Below are 20,829 nucleotides of genomic sequence, written 5' to 3' on the forward strand. Positions count from 1 at the left end.
TGTAGAGGGAGGAGTCTGTGGGTGAGTTGTCCTATGTAACCTGTGTAAGGTGACACTCAAGTTTCAACTTGTGGAACATTTTTTGTTTTTTCTTTCCAACGCGGGCAGAGGGAAGCCAGCTAGGGAATATGCTTGAGTTGTCTGCCTTGTCACTAGGTGACCATTTGAGTAAATGGCCCACCTGCATGTAATGAAGAACTGTGCCCAGGACTTGGGTGTCTCGTTTTGGTCGTGGTGGCTTTGAGCTCTGCAGGGTCTCAGAGAGCAGAAGGGCTGCGGTCTCTAAGGCGAGAGAGCAGTTTGGCCCTTAGTGTCCTTCATACTGCCATGGTTGAGCTGCCGGTGGGGAGCTCAGTGAAGGTTTGGAGAGCCCTGAGGAATGTCTTACAGAGAAGGAAGCTATTATTCTTTTTTTTTTGTTCTTCTTTTTTCTTCTTTTGAGGGGAGGGGGGTGTTGTTTTTGGCCTGAGTTGCTCAGTACCAGCAGTTAGGCTAGTTAAGCCAGTAAGCATTTAAATGAGCTGTTTGTGAAATGATCTGGACTAAGCTGATTCACAGTACCCTCTGCGCAAAACACTTGAGATTTCATAAGGCACTGATAATCTGGATGTCCTTTTTTATTTTTGGAAGACCTATAAATCAGTAAATCAAAAAGATGTGTTTAGAGGAACAGAACGAAAACGTTACCTGGTTAATCTTTACTGCCGTCTCCTGCCCTCTCTCCCTTCCGCTTGCTATGAAGAGTCTTTTCCAGGAGTGAATCTTGCCCTTCAGTTTTGCCATGAGCAGCAGCAAAGCGGCTTGCTATAAATCCATTTGTCTGTATTAGTATTACTATCCAGATTATTTTCCCCTTCCCTGGAAGGGGCGTGCAGTCTTGCTTGCTTTACTTGCAGTGGTGGCTCACTGAAGTGCAAGGCCGTCATTTCTGTTGGTGGATGTTGCAGTTTATGATTAGTGAAGAAGATTTGGGAAGAGGCAGGTTGCATCTTCTGGAAGCAGAACATGAGCCTTTGTCTGGGCTTTGTCCACACGTGTTGTTGACTGTTGGAGTGCAGGGCTGAAACCAGTTGTACATACATATTTTTGAGGATGGTCATATTTTTGTTGTCACAGAAATTGCAGGAGTCAAGAGCATACAAAAATGGCTTAAAAGTAGGTTCAGATTTCCTATTTCTTGGTAGATTTTTGTAAAGAAGGTCTCTTTCTAATGCAATATCTTAAAGATAAAATATCTATTTTTTGGCATCCCATGTCTTGATGAAGATCTGTCAGAGTGGCTATAGTAGGGCAGCAAACAACAGAGAATGAGTACGTGATGATGTGAAAAAGGACAGAAAAAAGCAAGTGGGTCATCATTAGGGTGTAGGCTTATGCAACTTGATTTCATAGATGTGTTTTGGTTTTAGTCTCAGCCATAAAACTGAAAGTGTACTCTGCACTGGAAGCGTACAATTTCAGGGATGAATGAAAGGCATAATTACATCATTTAACATGTGATGGAGCTACCAGCTCTGCTTGTATTAACCATTATTTTAGCAGAGATGGAATTGTCAGTATTTTTTTTTTAACCGATAGGAGTGGCGTAAAAAACTTTATTAAATTTATTCGGGATTATACTATTTGGATCAGTGTTACAGTCCTTTGCATAATATGTTGCATTATTTTTATCCTGAATTTAAAGACTATTGCATTTTATTGAGATAATTGCTATAAGATAGAATTTCTAGAAATGGTTGGATGTCCTGGATGTTTTGACCTTTTTGTGATACAGAGGAGCTTGAAGAACAAACCTTGAAATCATTGTAGGAGGAGGATTGAGGACTATTTAACAATAAGATAGTGTAACCTAGGTCACCAGTATGCATTCCCTGTCTCATCCACTCTAACAAAAGGTCAAATTTGTGCAGAAAGTTACCCAGTGATAGGATAAAGACCCACACTTAATGGACTGTGGATTTTATTGCTCATTCCTGTAGTGACCACTTAATAATACCACTTTTTATTGCCTTTTTTAAAAAATGTTATTCTGTGTCTAAAAAAATGGTTATGCCTTTTCTCTTGCTGCTCTCTTTGGGTTTATTATACTGGCATCTACCCTTCAAACTAGTTTGTTTCATGAAAACCTGTGCTTACCAGACTCTCTGATATTTGTCTTTTTAATTATTTTTAGGACCCAACAAACTTGGATAAATTCAACGTTTCTAACTTTTTTCATGTTAAGAACAACTTAAAAGTAATTGATCCAGGTAAGGATGAATTGATGGCAGGCTGTGAAAACACCAACCCTAAAATGTAAATTCCAAAGACTACATTATGAATTGGCAGAGTTTTCTGAATGGGCAACCCTCAGTGTCTAATGGTAATTTTGAAAGATATTTTTGAAAACATTTTAGCATTAACAACTTGTTGAAACTGTCCCTTTCACATCAAAAGGTGTTGATATATTTTCAAAGAAATGATTCTTTGAGAAATGATTGACTATCTCGGTTGGGTGCTGTACAAACAGAACACTTGTATGCCCGTTAAGAATCGGTAGATAGGTAGAATAGGTAGAGAGAGATGTTAGAGAGGAATGAAAAATGATTTGTCAAAAAGTCCATTAGCCTTGTACCAGAACCAAAAAAGGTGAACCTACGTCTTCTCATACCTGCCTATTTTGTGGTAGGCGCTCTCATGTGTTAGCTGTACTTCTGTCTGGATGCCAATAAAATTCTTTCAAGGTGAAGATTGATTTAAACTTCCTAAAATGCTATAAATATTCCCCAAATTATTTTAATCCTCAAAAAATAACTGCATATTTTATCCTTTTTTTTGTAATGCTTTGATAACTGAATGCTTAGTGATATGTGCTAATATTAAACTGTTGATGGAAAAAATGTTTCCTAAGCCCTTGTGATTTCCTTTAGAACTGTTTCTGATGAGATGTAATTGCTGATCCTATACAAGTTTTTTGGGGGGTCTTATTATGTTCCTCTTTTTGTTTTAAGCTATGAATTCTACAGGAAAACATCTCTCTTTGTGTATTCACATTTATTTTCAGTGGATAGTAACTCGGAGATTAAATGTTTAATTTCCAGCAAATAGTAACACCAAGACACAGAACAACTGAAATTTATAAAAATATATTTGATTTTTAGTAGATTTTTGCAGTAATTTATCATTATGTATTGCCAATTGTTACTGTTTTTACAGGAATAAACAGTTTTACTGTACTATTTTATTAAGAAAGTAGAAATAACATCTGGAAGATTTTTTTTTGCAACAAGATACATAATACGGTGAAGGAGAAAAAAAAATAGAACTTATCTTTTAACTCCAAATGATTTGACTTTGTTTTATCTAGAGGAAGAAAAAGCAAAATTGGATCCATCTTACTATTTGAAAAATACAAATACAGAGACCCGAGAGACTTTACTGGAACTTTATAAGGAATTCAAAGGAGATGATATTCTAGCAGCTACTATGAAGGCTCCTGAAAAGAAAAAAGTGGATAAACTGAATGCAGTAAGTTGACTTGATTTATAGTTTGGCACTAATTGACTTTTTCAAGAACAGTGATAGATGTTTTTCCTTTTGTTTTTGTTGCACATAAATTCATAAATTTATCATAGATGAGAATATGAGAATCATATTGGGATTCCTTTGTAATACATTGTACATGTCACTGAGTTTCTCTTTGTTAAATCATTGTAAACAAACTAAAACATTTCAGAAATGGATTACAATAAGGAGGATTTTTTTATGATGTAGTTATGATGTATATGTTGGCAGAGCCTTTTTCTCCCTCAGGTTGTAATCTCTTGCATTGAATTTGTTTATCATTGTTTCCTGCAGTTATTGACAGAGGGAACACACTGTAAGGGCAATGCAAATGAGTCATTTCTGGTGTGGGCAAATATATAAATCATCACAGCTGCTTTGACACTTTTTCCATGGGAATGCAGGAATTTTAGTGAAATATTTTAAAGGATCTTCTTCTAGGTGCATATTACTGTGTGTTCGTGGCTGTCGGGAGAAATAATTCATCTACATCTTGATTTCCTGCATTAAAGGCTGCTTGAAATGGGAAGACTGTGTTCTTTCCTTTAATAATTCTGGAACATATGTGTCTTTGTGCTTTGATTACACTTACATGAAAATGAATTGCATTGCAGCACATGGCTTTTTATGAGGGGACCTTGTGATGGATTTATTAATGAAGTTACGTGACATAGGGGTAGGATCACACATCCTCCTTCTTCAGGGAACCATAGCATTATAAGAAAACAAAAGATGTAGGGAGAAAAATTAAAATGAGAAAGAATAATGAGCTCTTCATATGTTGGAGAGCCAGATTGTCAGCTAATAATGTAGACGGATATAACTGTAAACTCTCATAGGATGTAGTGTGACCTAGTGGTTGGAGCATTGACCTGTGACTTAGAGACCTGTATTCTCTGCAAGAATTGCTCCAGAGTCACTGGAAATGTCTCTGGTTCATTTGGTCTTTGTGATTCACTATAAAACCTGTGTGTGCTGTTCAAGTTTCTTTTCTGCAAAAAACTTGTGAAGCTCAGAATAGGCACTGGAAACTAAGAGGTGGCACCAGTGCATGCAGAAGTCCTGTGCATGAGAGGAGGTTGGTTGTTTTTTCTCCTCCACGTTGCCATGGTTCGTTGGATCTTCTATCCACTCATTCAGCAGCATTGGAAAATTTTTACAGATGTCTTGCCAGCAGTACTCATTTCATATCTCCACCTCTGGACATACAAATATCTTTTGATAATAAAATCTTTGAATAATAATGTATTGAACTATTGTGGAAGCTGTGAGCGCTTTCAGCTCATTGATTGGGCAGCCTTAAGTAGAAATTCATCAGAGTAAATGTTATTGGTAACAGATGGAGAAATATCACTGCGTCATGCATTTGTTTCTTTCTATAGGAACTAGAGCGGAAAGTCTGCCTTCAGAAGGATAACATAGATGACATTTGTGTTTCTAATATTTAAACAGTATAGAAAAAAAATGGAGAAATTCTAAGATGAAATGTCTTCTCTTGCTTTTTTCTTTGTGAACAGGCCCACTATTCCACTGGAGCAGTAAGTGCTTCATTCACCTCCACTGCAATGGTGCCAGAAACAACCCACGAAGCAGGTACTAGAACTACCTATCTACAAGCTATTTCTGTCCAGTTTTGAAGTGTACTCCTTAGTGCACACACATTTATGTGGGCTGCAGGAAGGCATTGGTAATTGGTTAGTAATGATGCCTTGGCAATGTATTCCCTGAGCAGATATATCCTTACTTTCTGGTGAGCTAATTTTGAAAATAATGAAACAGTTATGAATTAGCTTTGGATTTGAATGTTAGGTATTTACCTTCAACTGAAATTAATGAGGTATTTGCTATGCTCATAGACCACAAAATGGGATATCCGCTTACGTAAGTTAGGAATGAAGCATAATCTCCCCTCAAATTATGTATAAAATGTTTACCATCTTTTCAACTTAATCAAGTATTGGTTAGAATGACAGCAAAAATTTTGTGGGGATGACTTTTGATTTACTGCTTTTCAACGTTAAACTCTAAGCAAAAATATGCTTTAATACTAGAACGTTTCCTTTCAGCTTAAATACAAAAGTATATAATTTCTTGTCACTTAAATGGCTGGACAATTAGTATTTCCAGCAGAAGAGAGAGGTTTGACTTTTTGCACTGAAAATGTAGGAGTATGTCACACACACAGGCAGAGATTGAACAGAGTGGTAAAATTGCATGCTTACGAAATTCAGTGTCTTTACTTGGTGGATTACAATGATTTGGAGATGAATCTTTCAGAATGTTAAAAATATCTGATTAAACTGGGTGTTTTGACAAAATAGAAGTGGAAACATCCTACACTGGTCCTCTAGTTTGACTTTCCTGTAATGTTTCCAGTAACTTAGCTTCCTATGTTTTCAGAGCTGGGTAGGTTCTCATATGTCAGCAATTTGTGGTTGACTGATTACTACCTGCTTGGCTTCCAAGTTTGACAAGAAACAATTTGATTTCAAAGCAATGTCTGTGATTGGTGGGCATTACTTGAAAATTATAGTATGTAACACTGAATGTTTTCGTGACTTAAAATATGGATGATATTGTTGACTCCAGAGGAGCTGGTGCCTTTCTAGAGTGCAGATTGTTTTGCATGGAAAGGTTAATATGAAGTTATCGTAGGTGAATTGTAGAGTGCATTTCCAAGGCCCAGTGCCCCAGGGAAACAGGTCAGACAGTAGAATCTAGTCATTTTTTTGCTGATGATTTCTAAAGATAAATGAGTAAACTTCCAGAGAGCTAATTATTGCATTTTGTTTTGAGACAGCTGCTATTGAAGAGGATGTTGTAAGATACAAATATGTGAAGAAGAAGGGCTATGTACGACTTCACACTAATAAAGGAGACCTAAACTTGGAGCTGCACTGTGACATGGTACTGTATGCCACATAGGCTGAATCTTATAAGGGCTCTCTAGATAATGAACAGAATAGGAAAAGGCAAAGGAAATACCCAGGGATAGGAGTAGTGTGTAGTCATAGTAGATACAGGCAAGTAATTGGCTTTCAGTGGTTTTGGTGTTTCTTTATCTATGGAGTTTTATCTTTCAGGCAAGATAGCATAGGAGATCTTGAGAGCCTTGGAATTGTTGCAGGGCTGAATGTGCTTCCCTTGCTGTCGGTCATCTAGAGAAGAGGGTTTGTAAGTGAACAGAGGTTACCTCTTGATGGTAGATGTGATGAAGTTTATGAGAAAGAAAAAAAAAATCTGAATACCATAGCCAAGCAGATCACCTCGCTTTTTTTGAGGGGATTAAGGGGAAGCATACCTTAGTAAAGTAGGGGTTTTTCAAATGCTTCCCTTTCAGTTCTGAATGAAGGTTCTTGCCATTAAGAATGAAATAGGTTGAATAGAGCAGCGATGTATTCTTGTCTCTCTCGCTGATGCTTTGTCTGTACCCTTGCTTTAGCTTTTTTTTTTTTTTTTTTTTTTTTTTTGAATGAGGATAAGATTTCTCCTTCATTATTTCTCACACCAGTAAAGCATTTAGGTGATTCTTGGATAAAAAGGCTGTGTTTATCTGGAGGACTATTGTTTTACTATAAAGCATGAAAAACTGCACCAGTAAACAAAGTTAGCATGAGCTTCAAAATCAAGAAATGTAAAAACAAAGATACCGGTAACATTTAACTTTGTTTAGTTACACGTCATGTTTCTGTTCAGAATGACGTTAGACGTGTGTTCAGTTAATTGTACATTTAATCAGATAAACAGTCATAGGAAGTAATACATATGTGCAAATCTGACTGTTCCATTAGCCCTTGGAATCTTGTTCTTATGTAACAATTAAAATTGCAATTTGGAGATAATTTCACAATAGCTTTTTTTTACCTTTTTAAAGAAACAACTATCTTGTGCCACCTGATGAGTACATACTCAGGCACATTAATTTCATGTAATAGCTATGTTGCATCTATGTTCATTAGGGCAGGCTGGACTGCATGTACTGGGCTCCCTATTGTAATGTATATATTTTAGTGGAGCTATTTAAAACATGTCAAAGTACCTGTTTAGAAGTTTGAAGGATCAGGATTGTAGTGACCCAGGCAGTGGCTAGGCAAGGAAGACACAGAAAAAAGGAGGAACAGCGCAGAGAAGGGAGACTAACCCAAGATTATACAGCAGGTTACTGGCAGAACCAGGAAAAGAACTTGAATCTTGTAATGATCTCACATGTCTCATATCAACTAGACTTTGTTGCCAGTATTTCTTTTATCGGGTAGTGCCACTGAACCTCAGTGAAAATCAGAGCAGCCAGCAGTTCAGATCCCCAAATTACAAATTCTCCATGCTGAAGTTTGACATCAGTGCTTGCTGGTGTGCTTGCTTACTTGTTTGTACAATCACATTTATAAAAGGGGAGGAAAAAAGGGAGCATTTTCAGTGTTTAAAAACAAACGATCTTCCACTGTGTGCTGAGTTTTTAAGCTTGGGAAATTGCAAGCCTGAATGTAGATGTTTTGGAAAGTTAAAGGATATGAATAGGGGCTTAAATGGTAAAATTTCCACCTGTTGTGACCCTCATAGAACTATAGGAGTACAGGAACTGGGACATCCAGGTACCTGCTGTGGAATTGAGAGCTGAATTGGGAGAATCCATCTATTTTTGCCCAGCCGTTTGCATGGCTGGGAAAAAGAAAAATGAGCAGACAGGACAGGTCTGCCAGCTCTACCTTCTCCTTTCTGTCATGTGAGTAAGGAGCAAGATACACACAAACATCCCAGCCTAATCTGTGGAAACCACATGAGGATCTCCCCAGCAGCATATCATACTGGTGATTCTGTAGGTCTCTGTCATCCGTGCAGGTGTTTTCCGTTCTCTTAAATAGTAGCACTATGGATTAAGGCAGAAAGCAGAGGATGTTAGTACGACAATATTTGGGGGAAGCAGCCGAAGGAGCAGATTGCTTTGACTCATGTGTTTTGCCTTATGTTCTGGAGCTGGTGCTGGCAGAGGCGGGCCGGCTGCAGCCGCTTTAGCCAGCAGGGTGTCTGGGGCCACGGCCACGGGTTGGACCAGTATCACTCGGTCCTGCAGACCCAGCCTCATCTACCTTTTTTAAACTTCCTGAATGATATCCCTTATGTTTTTTTTTTTTTTTTTTTTTTTTTCTTCCGGATGAGTCCCTGTTCATTTCCCTTTCACGTACTGCTTCCTCCTGTGCACACTGGAAATTCGCGCTGTTTTGCACAGCCAAATCTGCCTGAATGCTGGCCTCTGGCCATCCATTTCTTTCATTTCTTTGTGCCACTTGAGTCTACATGACTTACACAGACATTTGGCACTGCAGAGGGAAAAAAGGTATATCTTTAGAATAGGTAGGAAGCGTGCTGCTTTAAGTTTTTCACAACATCCACTTTAGATCACCATTCTAGGTCTGTTACATCAGTCCTTCCTGGTGTTGGTTGTTTTTCTCTCTTTACTATATAAGGAACTTGTACATCTTTGTTTTTTCCTGAATCACGCTGTAGTTAGTTACATAAAGTAGCTCAGTGTAGACAGAACAAAATTTTTTTTTTTTTTACAAACACATAATGTATATATAGGTCACACATACATATATGGAACAGCTGCAGTAGATCTGTAGAAATAGTAAATTCAGGCTTTTTTAAAGACAGCACTCTCTAATTGGTTGTTGCCTTGCCCTGACCACAAACTTTTTTCTATCTTCTTTTTTTTTTTTTTTTTTTTTTTTTAATTGCTGAGTGATATCCTGTCCTTGGGTTATTATGGAAGCCATCCTAACAGTGGTTGTATTTGCACTGTATTGCATAGATGTGATTGTGAAATGCTTGAAGTTTGGGGATGAAGTTGCTATATAAGTATGAGAAATGAATACTTGTGTCCAGAGGTAGGACTTGCAATGGTCAAATTATTTTTTAAAATAATTTTATGGGATAGATTTCAATACATATTTTGAGGTGAAGTCATCCTGCTGAAATAGAGAGTAGAAGTTTATCTACCATGCAGTCCTCAGCTGTATTTTCAGGCCTGTCTGTTTAAACAACTGAGATATTCTTGCAGCTCTGCTCAAACTGTCTATCTGTCTGGTGAAGTTATGTACCCAATATTGTTTTTTACCCATCCCCCCCCCCCCCCCAGCCCCTTGGGTTCTTCTTTCCTTTCCCTTCACAGTTCCCTGTCCTCAGTTCTCTCTTTCCCATGTTTTTTTGTGAGCTGTTCAATAGTGTGGATTATCTGAAGTTCAGTCTATATGTATGTGTGGAAATATAGTGCTTATTTTCATTTAAAATTAAGTCTAGGGATCCTCATACACTAGTATGAGCACTGTATTTAAGGTACCAGTCTAAAGACTGATAGAGTTGAGATTTTTCCTAGCACCAAAAACCTAATCAAGAAGTGTTGTGTATTGATCCAGGGAAGGAAATCAGTATTGCAGTGTGATTGAAGTCATCAATTACTTTGTGACAGGGTACAGAAAGAGGGCATGAAATAGGCCAGGAATCCAAGCATTTTTTGTGTTTGAAATCGCTTGTTCAGAGTACCAGAAAACATCAGTTAGGTTCCAGAAAGGCATCGCATGGTATAAGACATTGATCTGAGAAGAGGCAATAGAAAGGCTTTGGAAGATAGGCTGGATTTCCCTCACACAAAACTTTTGATTTTGTGCCTCAAGTGAGCAAAAGTACATTGCTTTTGTCTTTTTCTCTTTGCACTGTAGTGGTGTGACTATGACTTTTCTTTGCTGCTACTTTTCCTCCTAGTCTTCTCATTCAGATACACTGTGTTCCTCCTAATGAGGACACAATCAGATGGCCATTTGTTAGGGACATTTTCCTGGAAGCTCTGTTCAGCTGGGCATAAGCAACAGTTGTTGTATATACTAATTGGAAACAAATTTACAAAAATTCTGCTTGCCAGAAGTCATTCTGGCAAGTACAGATGATTTAACAACATCCAACAAGTGTTACTCTTTCGGTTCTGATCTTATGTATTGCCAAACAAATAAGTTATGAAGAAATAACTGATAAAAGCAAATGAATATCGCTTGTATTTTTGTATTTTATTTCTATGATCTTCCTAGTCTTGAGCTATTTTAACCAGGATGCTGCTGGGAATGACTGTTTATATCATCTGAGGGGATTCTGCTGTATTACTGACTATATTGATGCAATTAGACATCGTAGATGATAACCTGCTAAGTGCAGATGGAGGCTTTATGCTGTGAAACATCTCGGATTGATTTGGATGTGTGAGTAGAAAAGTAGCATGGTGTAATGGACTGAGTAGAGAAGCAGGACCCAGGAGTCCCTGAGTCCTGGGCCTTTGCCATTGACTTGCTGCATTACAGGGCTGTATCACTTGGATATGTGGTTTGTTTTTTGAGGGGAGGGGTATTGTTGTTTTTAACTAGAAACATCCCATTTTTCGCTTCACTGTGCATAATAAACACGGGCATCATTTTGAATTCCCAGGCAGCAGCACACATCATAGATGCCTGATTGTTGGAGTGTAGCTACCCAATTAACCTAAGCTGTGTGTTCAAATCAGAAGCCCTGCCTAAGAATAGACAGAGTATCAGACTCCTAATCTCTGCACCTGTAAAGGAGGGAAAAAAATACCTGCTTATGCTTCTTGGTTGATTTGGGGCTTTCTTATTTATTTTCTTAGTGCTTGTACTTTGTTGCTGTGCTTTGGAAATACATAAAAAAAACATAGCGCTCCAGAAGTCCCTGCCAAAGTGATTAACAGATTTTAGTGTTATGTTCCATTTTTCTTTTCTAAGTTCTCCTTATAGAAGTGGTCACTATGGAATAATGATCTGGTGGCTCAAAACATGCTGATAGCTGTAACTGAATACAAATCTGTAACTGGTTCAGCAGTTTTTGTAAATTCTTGTTTCTCTTGGATTTAGTACTTTAAGGTTTAAGGGCAAATTGGCATAACAAAGAAGAATGTGAGATGGATTGCAGAGCTCTATCCAGCACTCCACAAATGTCTTTTGAGGTTTTAGGATCTGGCAAGCTGTGCCTAATGGTGATGTCTTGGCATAACTATCTGAAGAAGCCATTATTCTACAAACACTGATGTTTTGATCTTCTGAGGCCCTCTGACCTATTAAATATGCTTGTGATCTATAAAGGTGTAATCCAGCCCCTGTTCTTTGAAATCATCTGTCCTGTTGTGTGAGGGACTGCTCCAAATATTGGAAGCCTGTAAACTACTGCTCCATTTCCAGGGGGAAAGAAGCAAGTTGTTTTTCTTTTTTTAAAAAAAATCCTTTGGCTCCATGTATGCCAGTGTTTCCCAGTCTTCCAAAATCCCTCATTTTTTTTCTGATTTTGATGTACTTTCTGCTCACTTGCTGTTTGCTTCATCAAAGCGCTGCATTTGGCAAATATCTGACTGATGTTATACCAGTGTCTTGTTCAGTCAGAAGTATGGTTTTAGGGGGGTTAGTTATCAGTCTCAGTTGTAAGTGGTTTATTCCAGATGTTTTTCATCAAAATATTTCATTGCAGATACAGTTGTTAAGTTTTCATCTTTTAGCACTCTTGTCAACGGAAACTAATAGTTAAAAAACCAGCCAAAAACTGTTCAACTTCCCAATAGGAGAACAGTCAGGCAAAATGTTTGTTAGAGAGGATATATTCATTTACTAGTGGGTGGTGGGGTTTTTTTGTTTTGTTTTTTTGTTTTTCCTGAACATGCTACAGTGGCAGACAGGTCTATTGCCCTCTGTTGTGGTCAGCTGTGGTCAGCACTAGAAGAGCTGCTCACAGCCTCTGCTGCTTAACAGGTCATTTCTTGGTTGCTTCGAAGCAAGTAGGAGCTAATATTTAAAACGTTTTTGGATGTAGCTTCCATTCGTGAGATAAGAGGATAGTTTTAAGATATTAGTAGGAAATGATTCACCTGGCTGCTGTCAAAACACCACGCAGGACAAGCAGGTAAAGATCAGCAGTGAGGAAGAGGCGTGTCCCATCCCCGTGGTACCTGGCCCTTGGCAGTCTTACTTGTCCACTTCTTCCCTTGACCATCCCATCGTCTTGGGGACCTCTGCACCAGACTTTCCTGGCAGCCTTTGGGCAGTTGGGAAGGCATCTGGTGCATTTGGACCTTTCCTCCTCCTTGGCACCCCAACAAGCTGGATCCAGGGGAGGGAATTGATCACTACCAGCTTGTGTCTCTTGTTTTTTGACTTTGGATGAGACAGGTATGCTGTACAGCTGTCTGCGGCTCAGCGATGCCAGGCCAGAGGGTAACACAGGCGGTTCGGAGTTACCCGACTGCAGCTCTCCATCTCCCATCTGCACCTTGGCTCCTCTGACGAGCGCCTGGTGACCCTGGCAGGCTGGCAGCCACCAGGGCTTCGCGCTCTGAGTCCAGAGTTGTTATGATGGCATCTCTTGGGAAGGCGGACTTTGTGTGCCAGTGGTTGGGCTGACTTAAAGCTGGGCAATGGCCTCTGGGCCCGTGCTTTACAGCTGTTGAAGCTTGCTCAAGCAGTTCAAACTGTGTCTCTTAAACTGTACCTGATGGTGCTACATGAGATTTGTTGGCCTTGTCCTTATCAGCATCTGGCCTTGCGCAGGGCTGTCTGACAAGCTGTTCACCCTTGTCTGTCCTTGGTGCTTATACTTGTGGGTGGTATTTTCCTTTTAGTATTGTAATAAATAAAAGTTAGAAGGAAAGTCCTGACTGCAGCTGGGAATGACCGCTCTACCTCTGGAGAGCCAGCAGCGAAAGCTCACAGATTTGGTGAGTGGATTGAATGCCCTGTTTAACTGGAATCAGGCTCATCTAAATTGATCGATTGTCCCTGTACTCACTAAAAAGTGAAAAAGATGACTGTGGTGTCTGTTTTTAATTGGCATCTCATCTAACCTTAGCATCATACTTAGTCTTTGAGGAAGTCTTTAGTGGCTGCATCATTTTCATGAGTGTCAGCACTCTGGATAAAATGCCGTTGAAAGTTTTAAAGTTCAGCTATCTCCTGGAGTCTTTGCTAAACAGCTAATTAAATTACAGCAGTTTTTGGTGTAATGAGAATGAAGTAATTCTGCTGTTTGTTTTGAGCAAATTTTGAGGTAGCAAAAAAAGCAAATGTTTGCTATTGAGTCAGCAGCCTGTTCATGGAGGCATAGTTTGCTTCTGATTCTTTTCTAGTATCAGGAAGAGTCTAGCAAAGTGTTTTACCTCCAGTGCCCCGATGCTTTGGTCTCACTGGCACGGCGCTCCTCGAATCGTGGATCACAGGTTGGCCTGAAGGTGTCTGCACGCTGTGTCATCAGACTGGTGAGATTGGCGTCATTCACATGCGCTGTCCGTTCTGAATCGAGCCACAGTAAGCAGCTGTTAGCGTTTCCAAAGCAACCTGTCACCGGATCGACCCTTCGGAGCGCGGGGCAGCCGTTGCCGGAGCACGGGAGCTGGCAGGGGAAGTGAGCCAGAATACACGGCTGTGCTGCAGGAAACCACGTGGGCTTCCCTTGGTGAAACCCAGCAGTGCTTTTGCAGCGGGCTCCGTAGGAGTGCGGATCTTCTTGTCCTTTTGCTCTAAGACAGAAATGGAGTGTGCTCCTGGTCCGTTTGGTGCAAAGTGAAATAGGGAGTTTAGGTTGCCTTCCAGTGCAATGTTTTGCTTTGAAATGTACTGAAAATATTTCTGGGCAGTTCCTTTCTATGGCTTAGGGAAGGGAACAGACACTTTACCTGCTGGATGGCAATTTCTGAACCTGCTGTTACACAGCCGTAACAACAGTGCCTCTCACTAAGCCCTGAGTAAAGCTGAGCTGCTTTCCTGCTGCACAGGTGGGCTATAAGGATTGGTGATCAGAAGGGATGGGCAGAACTGAGCTTAAGCCTTACCAAATCACCTTTATATAGTTCATGCTATGGAACAGTTGTTAGAATGAATAATTGCACAAGTGAAAATGCTCCTTTTTTGAGGGGGGGAGAGAAAAAGTAAATTACTAAAGCAAAACAAAATCTGCTTTGCATTTTAAGAGCTCTGCATTAAAAAAAGTTGCAGGCTTAGTCTGAAGCCTTAGAAATTTCCATCACTGGTTCATGTCTCTTAGTAGCAGGATTCTGGCATTTGTGTAATAAGATGAAGACTAGTATAGAGAATGTAATTTTAATTCATGAGGAGCCAGCTTCTCATTATTACAGATTATTTCAGCTTTGAAACATAGAGTGAATGGGCATATATCAAAGCTCTGCAGTTTAGTGTAACTACGGTTAGACCAATTCAGCAAGACAAAAAGAAATGAAGAGGTAGAATTAGCACAAAAAAATTATACAGATGTGCAAATGACAGCTTCTGGATGTTTGGCGTGAAATTTCTCTTTAAGGTTCATGCAGATCCTCAAGGGATGGAGCATTTTGAAATGATTAGCTCTTCACATGGCAAAGCCTTCTTCCCTGCAGTCATAGCAACAACGCCGAAGCTCTGCTCTTCTCCCATCCGCTGCACCTTGGCAACAAGAGGGCCACGCGGTTCTTGTCTACCTCTGGTTGGTTTTGCAGCTGTCCAGTACACAGGCTGAATTAAACTAACTTTTAAAATTATAATAACTCATTTTAACTGATGAGAAAGGAGATAGTAACCTGGCTTATTTGATCTTTCCCCTGAAGTCTTAGCATGCAGTAAGAGAGATGAATTTCGCAAGGTATGGTACCACCCTTTTGGGGAAGAAGGAAAACAATATCAGCCCAGTTGATACTTAAAAGTGAAACAAAACAAAAACTGCATGTTTTCTAGAACTTTATAGTAATGTCTTTTTTTGTTATTTGGCTTTATTTTTTTTAACTTTATATTCCTTTGTCAGTGTTTTCCCAGTATACATGATTTCACAGTCAGCTTCTTGTCCCTACTGTGTTTGCATATTCATTCTTTAGAGCAGTCTTTTTTAAAATCCTGATATTTGTCCAGGCCTAGTAACTGGTAGAGCACTGATGTGTGTGTCATGGTACCGACTAAGTGTTCTAGCTAAATGGAGGCTTAAACAAAAGTAGAAAACCATTGGGCTGTTTCCGCATTAAATATTTATGTCTATGAGCCAAGCAAAGTATTTGGGTCGTCTTCTAGGATAAGTACTCTTCTGGATTCCTGTTTTGAAAGACTTAATATAAGTTTATTGCTTGTTTTGGGTGTGAATTTTTGACAGTTGAACGACAATTGTCTGTCATATTGGCATCTACAAAATAAATGGGGAGCAAAGTGGGGACAGGAGACTCATTTTAGTATAACTGAGAGGTGTCTTTCTTACCGTTTGTCACTTGAGCAGAAGTGTCTCTAAGGTGAAGGACGTTGTACAGAGGCACCATGTTCATTTCTGCATAAAGGAGGATTTCTCACGGCTGCCCTTAAAGACCGCACTCCTTGGGGAGAAAAGCTTTCCATAATTTTGACTTCTTGGGAGTATCATTGTGTCCTTGTGAGAAACCATTGCGGTAGACTTAAAACATAACCTTTCTGTTGCTGACTTTCAAATGTAGGATTACAGAATGAAGCAGCATTTTTACCTTGACTTTCTTGAATATATGTCAAAATCATTGTTGGCAAATTAAAGTAACTTAAGTCATTTCCTGCTTAATGCAAAGAAAGAAGAGAGAGAGAAGTTAACTGTTGCTGCTGCTGGCAGTTCCAGATGAGAACAGCCAGAGGTAGAATGAAAATCCGGAGTCTGTGATGGGTAATGAGCCAGTAAGAACTCAGCTTTGCTTGCTGCGCTCACCACCTTTCCATGTGCCTGGACCGTTGCTTCCATCCTAGGGAACAGGATGATGCCGTGATGGGATGGACCTTGCTGAAGAAGCAGAATGATTTGCATTCCAAGGTGGCTAGTCCCAGGTCTTCCAACAGATCTTACACTCAAATAACAAAGACATTTTTGTTTATATGTATTTGTCATCAGTCTTTGTAGTTGGAACAAAGACTTCAAAGACCAGCTGTGTTTATAGTCAATACAGAAGTAACTTGGTTCCTGAGGAGCTACACCTTCCCCTCCAACCTCAAGTCTCTTCCCTTGCTTTTGACAGGATGCTGCCTAAAAAAAGCCTCTGAAATATGCTTGGCAGTACAAGATTTGGCAAGAACATCAACTGTTCTGATTTAAATCAGATAATTTGAGCCAGATAGTCTAGATCAACTACCTGATGGAAACTGGGGTTTATTACTGATTGAATGCAAACCTTGTTATTTGTGTGTCTATTAAAAGGCATCATAAAAGGCAATGGTAATGTTGCAAAGAGCTGTTTACCTACCAAATGTATCTGTATGATACATGAAGTGACCATGGGAACCAATTTGGTGGTAATTATTTAAAGAGAAAACCTTGCAATAAAATAGTAATTGCATGTATATGACATTGTATTTCAACAGTTGCATAGGAAAGCTGATTTTTGGGAAAAGATGTAACAACTAGAAATCTGTTTTGAGAGAAGGACCCAGATAGGACTTGCATAAAAAAAATACATTACTGGAGCCAGTTTTTTTGATGTATATTTTACAAATCGTGTTTTTAAAAGCAGTAGGAAATCTGTGTATGGTTATCAATGTTGTGCAAGTTTAAAACAGTTTGCTATGTATTCCTGAGGGACTCAGTCTTTCGCCTGATTTCATTTTTCTTAAAAAATTAATTACAGGTTGCTGTATTCCCCCCAGAGAACTTATTAACTGTGTCTCTGTCTCCAAAGAGCATTTGGTTCTCATGAGATAAAGAGCCTTAGGCAAAAAGCTGCCAATTCCATTTCTGATTCATAAAGAAATTTTTTAAACTTACTTTTATCCTTACTGACATTTTTCATGAGTGGTAATTAATAGTACTACATTAGGATCAAGACTTATGATATTGTCTTATAAGGGAAGCATACTCTCCACAAATTGTTTTTCAGAGCTTCAATTTTACTTGAAGTGTTATTTAATATATAAAAGATCATTTTCAAGCATATATATATATATTTATGCACAGTTCAAAGAAGAATTTTCAATGCTGTAAGCACTGAAACCATTGGAAAAACCTTCTATTGCTTTAAGTAATTTTCGTGGCATATGTTTACTTACAAGTTGCCTTAGGGACGTTACAAAAGTACATTCCTAAGCATCACTGTACCAAACACCATTACCATTTTTACCCAGTAATAAATTACATAGCAAATCTGAGATTAGAGTTAGTGTAAGACTGCATTAGAACTAGTTTATTCTTCTAGTAATGGTAGCTGATAACTTTGTCCTTTATCTGTGTGAAGTGATTTAAGAGAGAACCAAAGGAATTATTTCCAGTGCAGCAATGATACGAAGCATTTGGATAATTAAGGGAAATTTCAGTGTAAATAATGTGTTTCTGATAAGGACATACAGCATAAATTTGAAGTTTTGGATTGTTGAGGATGAATACTTGAATGGATATACTTTTAAAAGGGTGGAGATTCTTTCATCCTCAAATGATCGTAACTGGACTTGCTTTATTTTTAAAATAGATCCATGGGCTTTATTTTAGTGATTCTGAGCCACTGCAGGTTGAATCGCTCAGGCGCGTTGTGTCTTTCTGCAGATTTCAGACTAGTGGTACAGACCAAGCATGAAGTCATGTCGGTGCAGAATGAATCAGGATCTTTGAGAAGGAGGCTCAAAGTCCTGTGTGTGTTAATTCACAGACCCTGCGACTCATGCTGAGGCTTTATTTGCAGGCACGTACCACAATAAGGACATTGTTAAGGCCTGTAACAACTCGGATTAGTTAGATGAATTCATTTGCAAGATTGGATCATATTTATGCACACAATCCACAGTGGGGATATAAAACATGCCCAAATATAGAAACCATGCTGTTTCTGTACATGTGTTTTGTACTTGCATTTTATATACAAAGATATTTAAGTGTTGCAGGAAGGAGAATCTGTACAGGATGATTGAGATAGACAGCAAAGGTTCTGAGAGCTAATGTTTGAATGCTGTGGCTCATTTCAAATAAATGGGTTTAATTTAAACACTGTAAAAGCAAGAGAGAAATGGGCAGTATAATGAGTCTCTGTTTTTTTAAGATTTTTGAAAACAAGTTGTCTTTCCATCTCCTCCACTTCCCTTCCCCCCCCCCCCGAATGAACCAACTTTCAAAATGAGGACTTGTGGGTCAGTCTCATTTTTAGTTCCAAGTGCTGAAGAAGACCAAATGCTTCTTTCCTACTTGGCTTCAATGTCTTCACTTTGGAATAGCTGAGCAAAGAAGTCAGGTTCTTTCTTACTCTGAGAAATAACTTTTTTGGGGTGCTAGAAGTCCTCTTTTGGAACAGGATTAAGATGCACTACTGGGACTGTTACTTGAAAGTTTCTGAGCTTTTTTACTTTCGTGTTCATTATATCTACTGGGAGTTCTTGCAAAAATCACATTTTTCAGAAAGAGTTCAGTACTACTTTGTGCTAACTGGGAGGTCTAGGTTTGATTTATTTAACACAGCGTGCATCTCTCCAGTATACTTTAAATTTTTTTTGTAGATGAAGACTTATTCTTCTTCAGAGGTCATACATGATTGTTTCTATGTAAGATGCACACATGAAAAGTGATTCTTGTAAGTGATTTAATGACCAGTTTGGTTGTCTAAAGGTATTGCTTACGTAAAATTTCTTTCTTTTTCAGACACCACGAACATGTGAAAACTTTATCAAACTGTGCAAGAAAAACTATTACGATGGGACAATTTTTCACAGATCCATTCGTAATTTTGTGGTAAGTAATTAACAAATCCTGTGTAATGAGCAATAATTGAAGTCCTCGACATGTTTATATAGGTTAATTAAGCGTTCCTTCCATGCATGAAAGTTTGCAGTAGATGTATAGTAAAAATATACCAACAGAAGCAGAATTGTCCTTACTTACTAACTTTGTACTTTACAGGGCTTACTAACAACTGTCTCTGACTACTACTAGCCCTTGGAGCATCACTGCATTTAGCAGTGCTTTCACTGGCATTCAGACTAAGCTTTTGGGAGTAGTTGCTTTAGCAAGATTCTTGTTATCTCCCCAAAGCTGTGTGTAGGTGGCTAATGAACAGAAAGAGAGAGAAGGAGGAATGCTAATTTGGATAAGTGATACTGTGAGCATTCAGATGAAATCTGGTTTTAGAAAACAGCCAAATTTCTGTTTCGGGTTGTGGTAGTTGGATGCTATCAGATCATCCTTTCCTGAAAGTGATCCAGGACTAAATGCCCAGGCTTTGTTTGTGAAGGGGTTAAAAAGCATGTAGTGAACCTGGAAGCTGACTTTGGTAGTCAAAGACCTAAACTTTCAGTATGTAGCTGTGGTCCTTACACAGCTTTTACCCACTGGTTTATGTACAGTTTTAAGCACAGCTGGTAGAAAGGAGCAAAAGATGCTCTCATATGAGCAAAGCCCATTCTACAGCGGTGAACAGTTTGGATTCAGACTTACTGGTCATTTTAAGCATCGGTTCAACTTTGAGTGTGAGAGTAGTTATACCATAAGCACCGTGCACAACTGGCTGAATTTGGATGGAGTGCTCAATGCTATGTGAACTTAAGTCATTAGACTTTGTCTAATCAGATTTTGTGAGCACACATCAGTTTTTATAAAGATACCAAGCTTTTTTGAAGACATCAAGCTTTAATCCTTCAGCAACAGTTTAGAGCCTTTCTAGGGGAGCTGCATTTACTAACTCATTTTGATAGTCTGAAGAAACATGTTTTATACTGGGAGATTTAATTCTTGGAACTGAAATTTAAATTTGGTTACTCAGCATACCTAGTAAATGGCTTTTCTAATGCATTTTTAGCTTTGTATAAACAAATGTCAGATGTTATTAGGAGATGAGTTCTTGATGCATCTTATTGCTATTGCAGCCTATTAGAAGGCCTGGAAAGATAACCTTTGTTTACATAGGTACTGTTCCGGCAGCTTGGGATGTTGTGGCTGTTCTGTAACTTCTTTTCAAAATAATTAACAACTTGATCCTGGAGGCAGTGCATGTCTTTCAGGGGACATCATTGAATGTTACATTCCATCCTGTCATCCTAAAAAAAGCTTTCTTCTTTTGACAGCACTGTGCATTTCAGTTGGTAGTTAAACTCACAATTAAAATTGTGCTTGTGTGCTACCTCTGTAAAGCTGGTCATGTCATGCTCCTTCTAATAATATTACAGTATTGTTTCTGTAGGTCCTGCATACATATACAATGATTGATTTTTGTTGCTGAAAGATCACTTCCACATAGGAATTTTTGCTAGTGCAGGTAATAAGGATGATGCTGAGAAATATAAACTCAAATAC

At 38.8% G+C, this 20,829-nt stretch overlaps 1 protein-coding gene across 1 annotated transcript in view; it reads left to right on the top strand.

Annotated features, from left to right (window-relative positions):
- PPIL2 (peptidylprolyl isomerase like 2) overlaps nucleotides 1-20,829 on the top strand; it is a 76,231-nt gene that overhangs the window by 27,610 nt on the left and 27,792 nt on the right. Inside the window, exons 9-13 of the mRNA XM_062590263.1 lie at nucleotides 2,174-2,249; nucleotides 3,347-3,507; nucleotides 5,061-5,136; nucleotides 6,344-6,450; nucleotides 19,183-19,272. Coding sequence (XP_062446247.1) covers nucleotides 2,174-2,249; nucleotides 3,347-3,507; nucleotides 5,061-5,136; nucleotides 6,344-6,450; nucleotides 19,183-19,272 — 510 coding nt within the window. The remainder of the gene's footprint in view (nucleotides 1-2,173; nucleotides 2,250-3,346; nucleotides 3,508-5,060; nucleotides 5,137-6,343; nucleotides 6,451-19,182; nucleotides 19,273-20,829) is intronic.

Source organism: Rhea pennata, chromosome 17, assembly GCF_028389875.1.
Source record: "Rhea pennata isolate bPtePen1 chromosome 17, bPtePen1.pri, whole genome shotgun sequence".
NCBI lineage: Eukaryota > Metazoa > Chordata > Aves > Rheiformes > Rheidae > Rhea > Rhea pennata.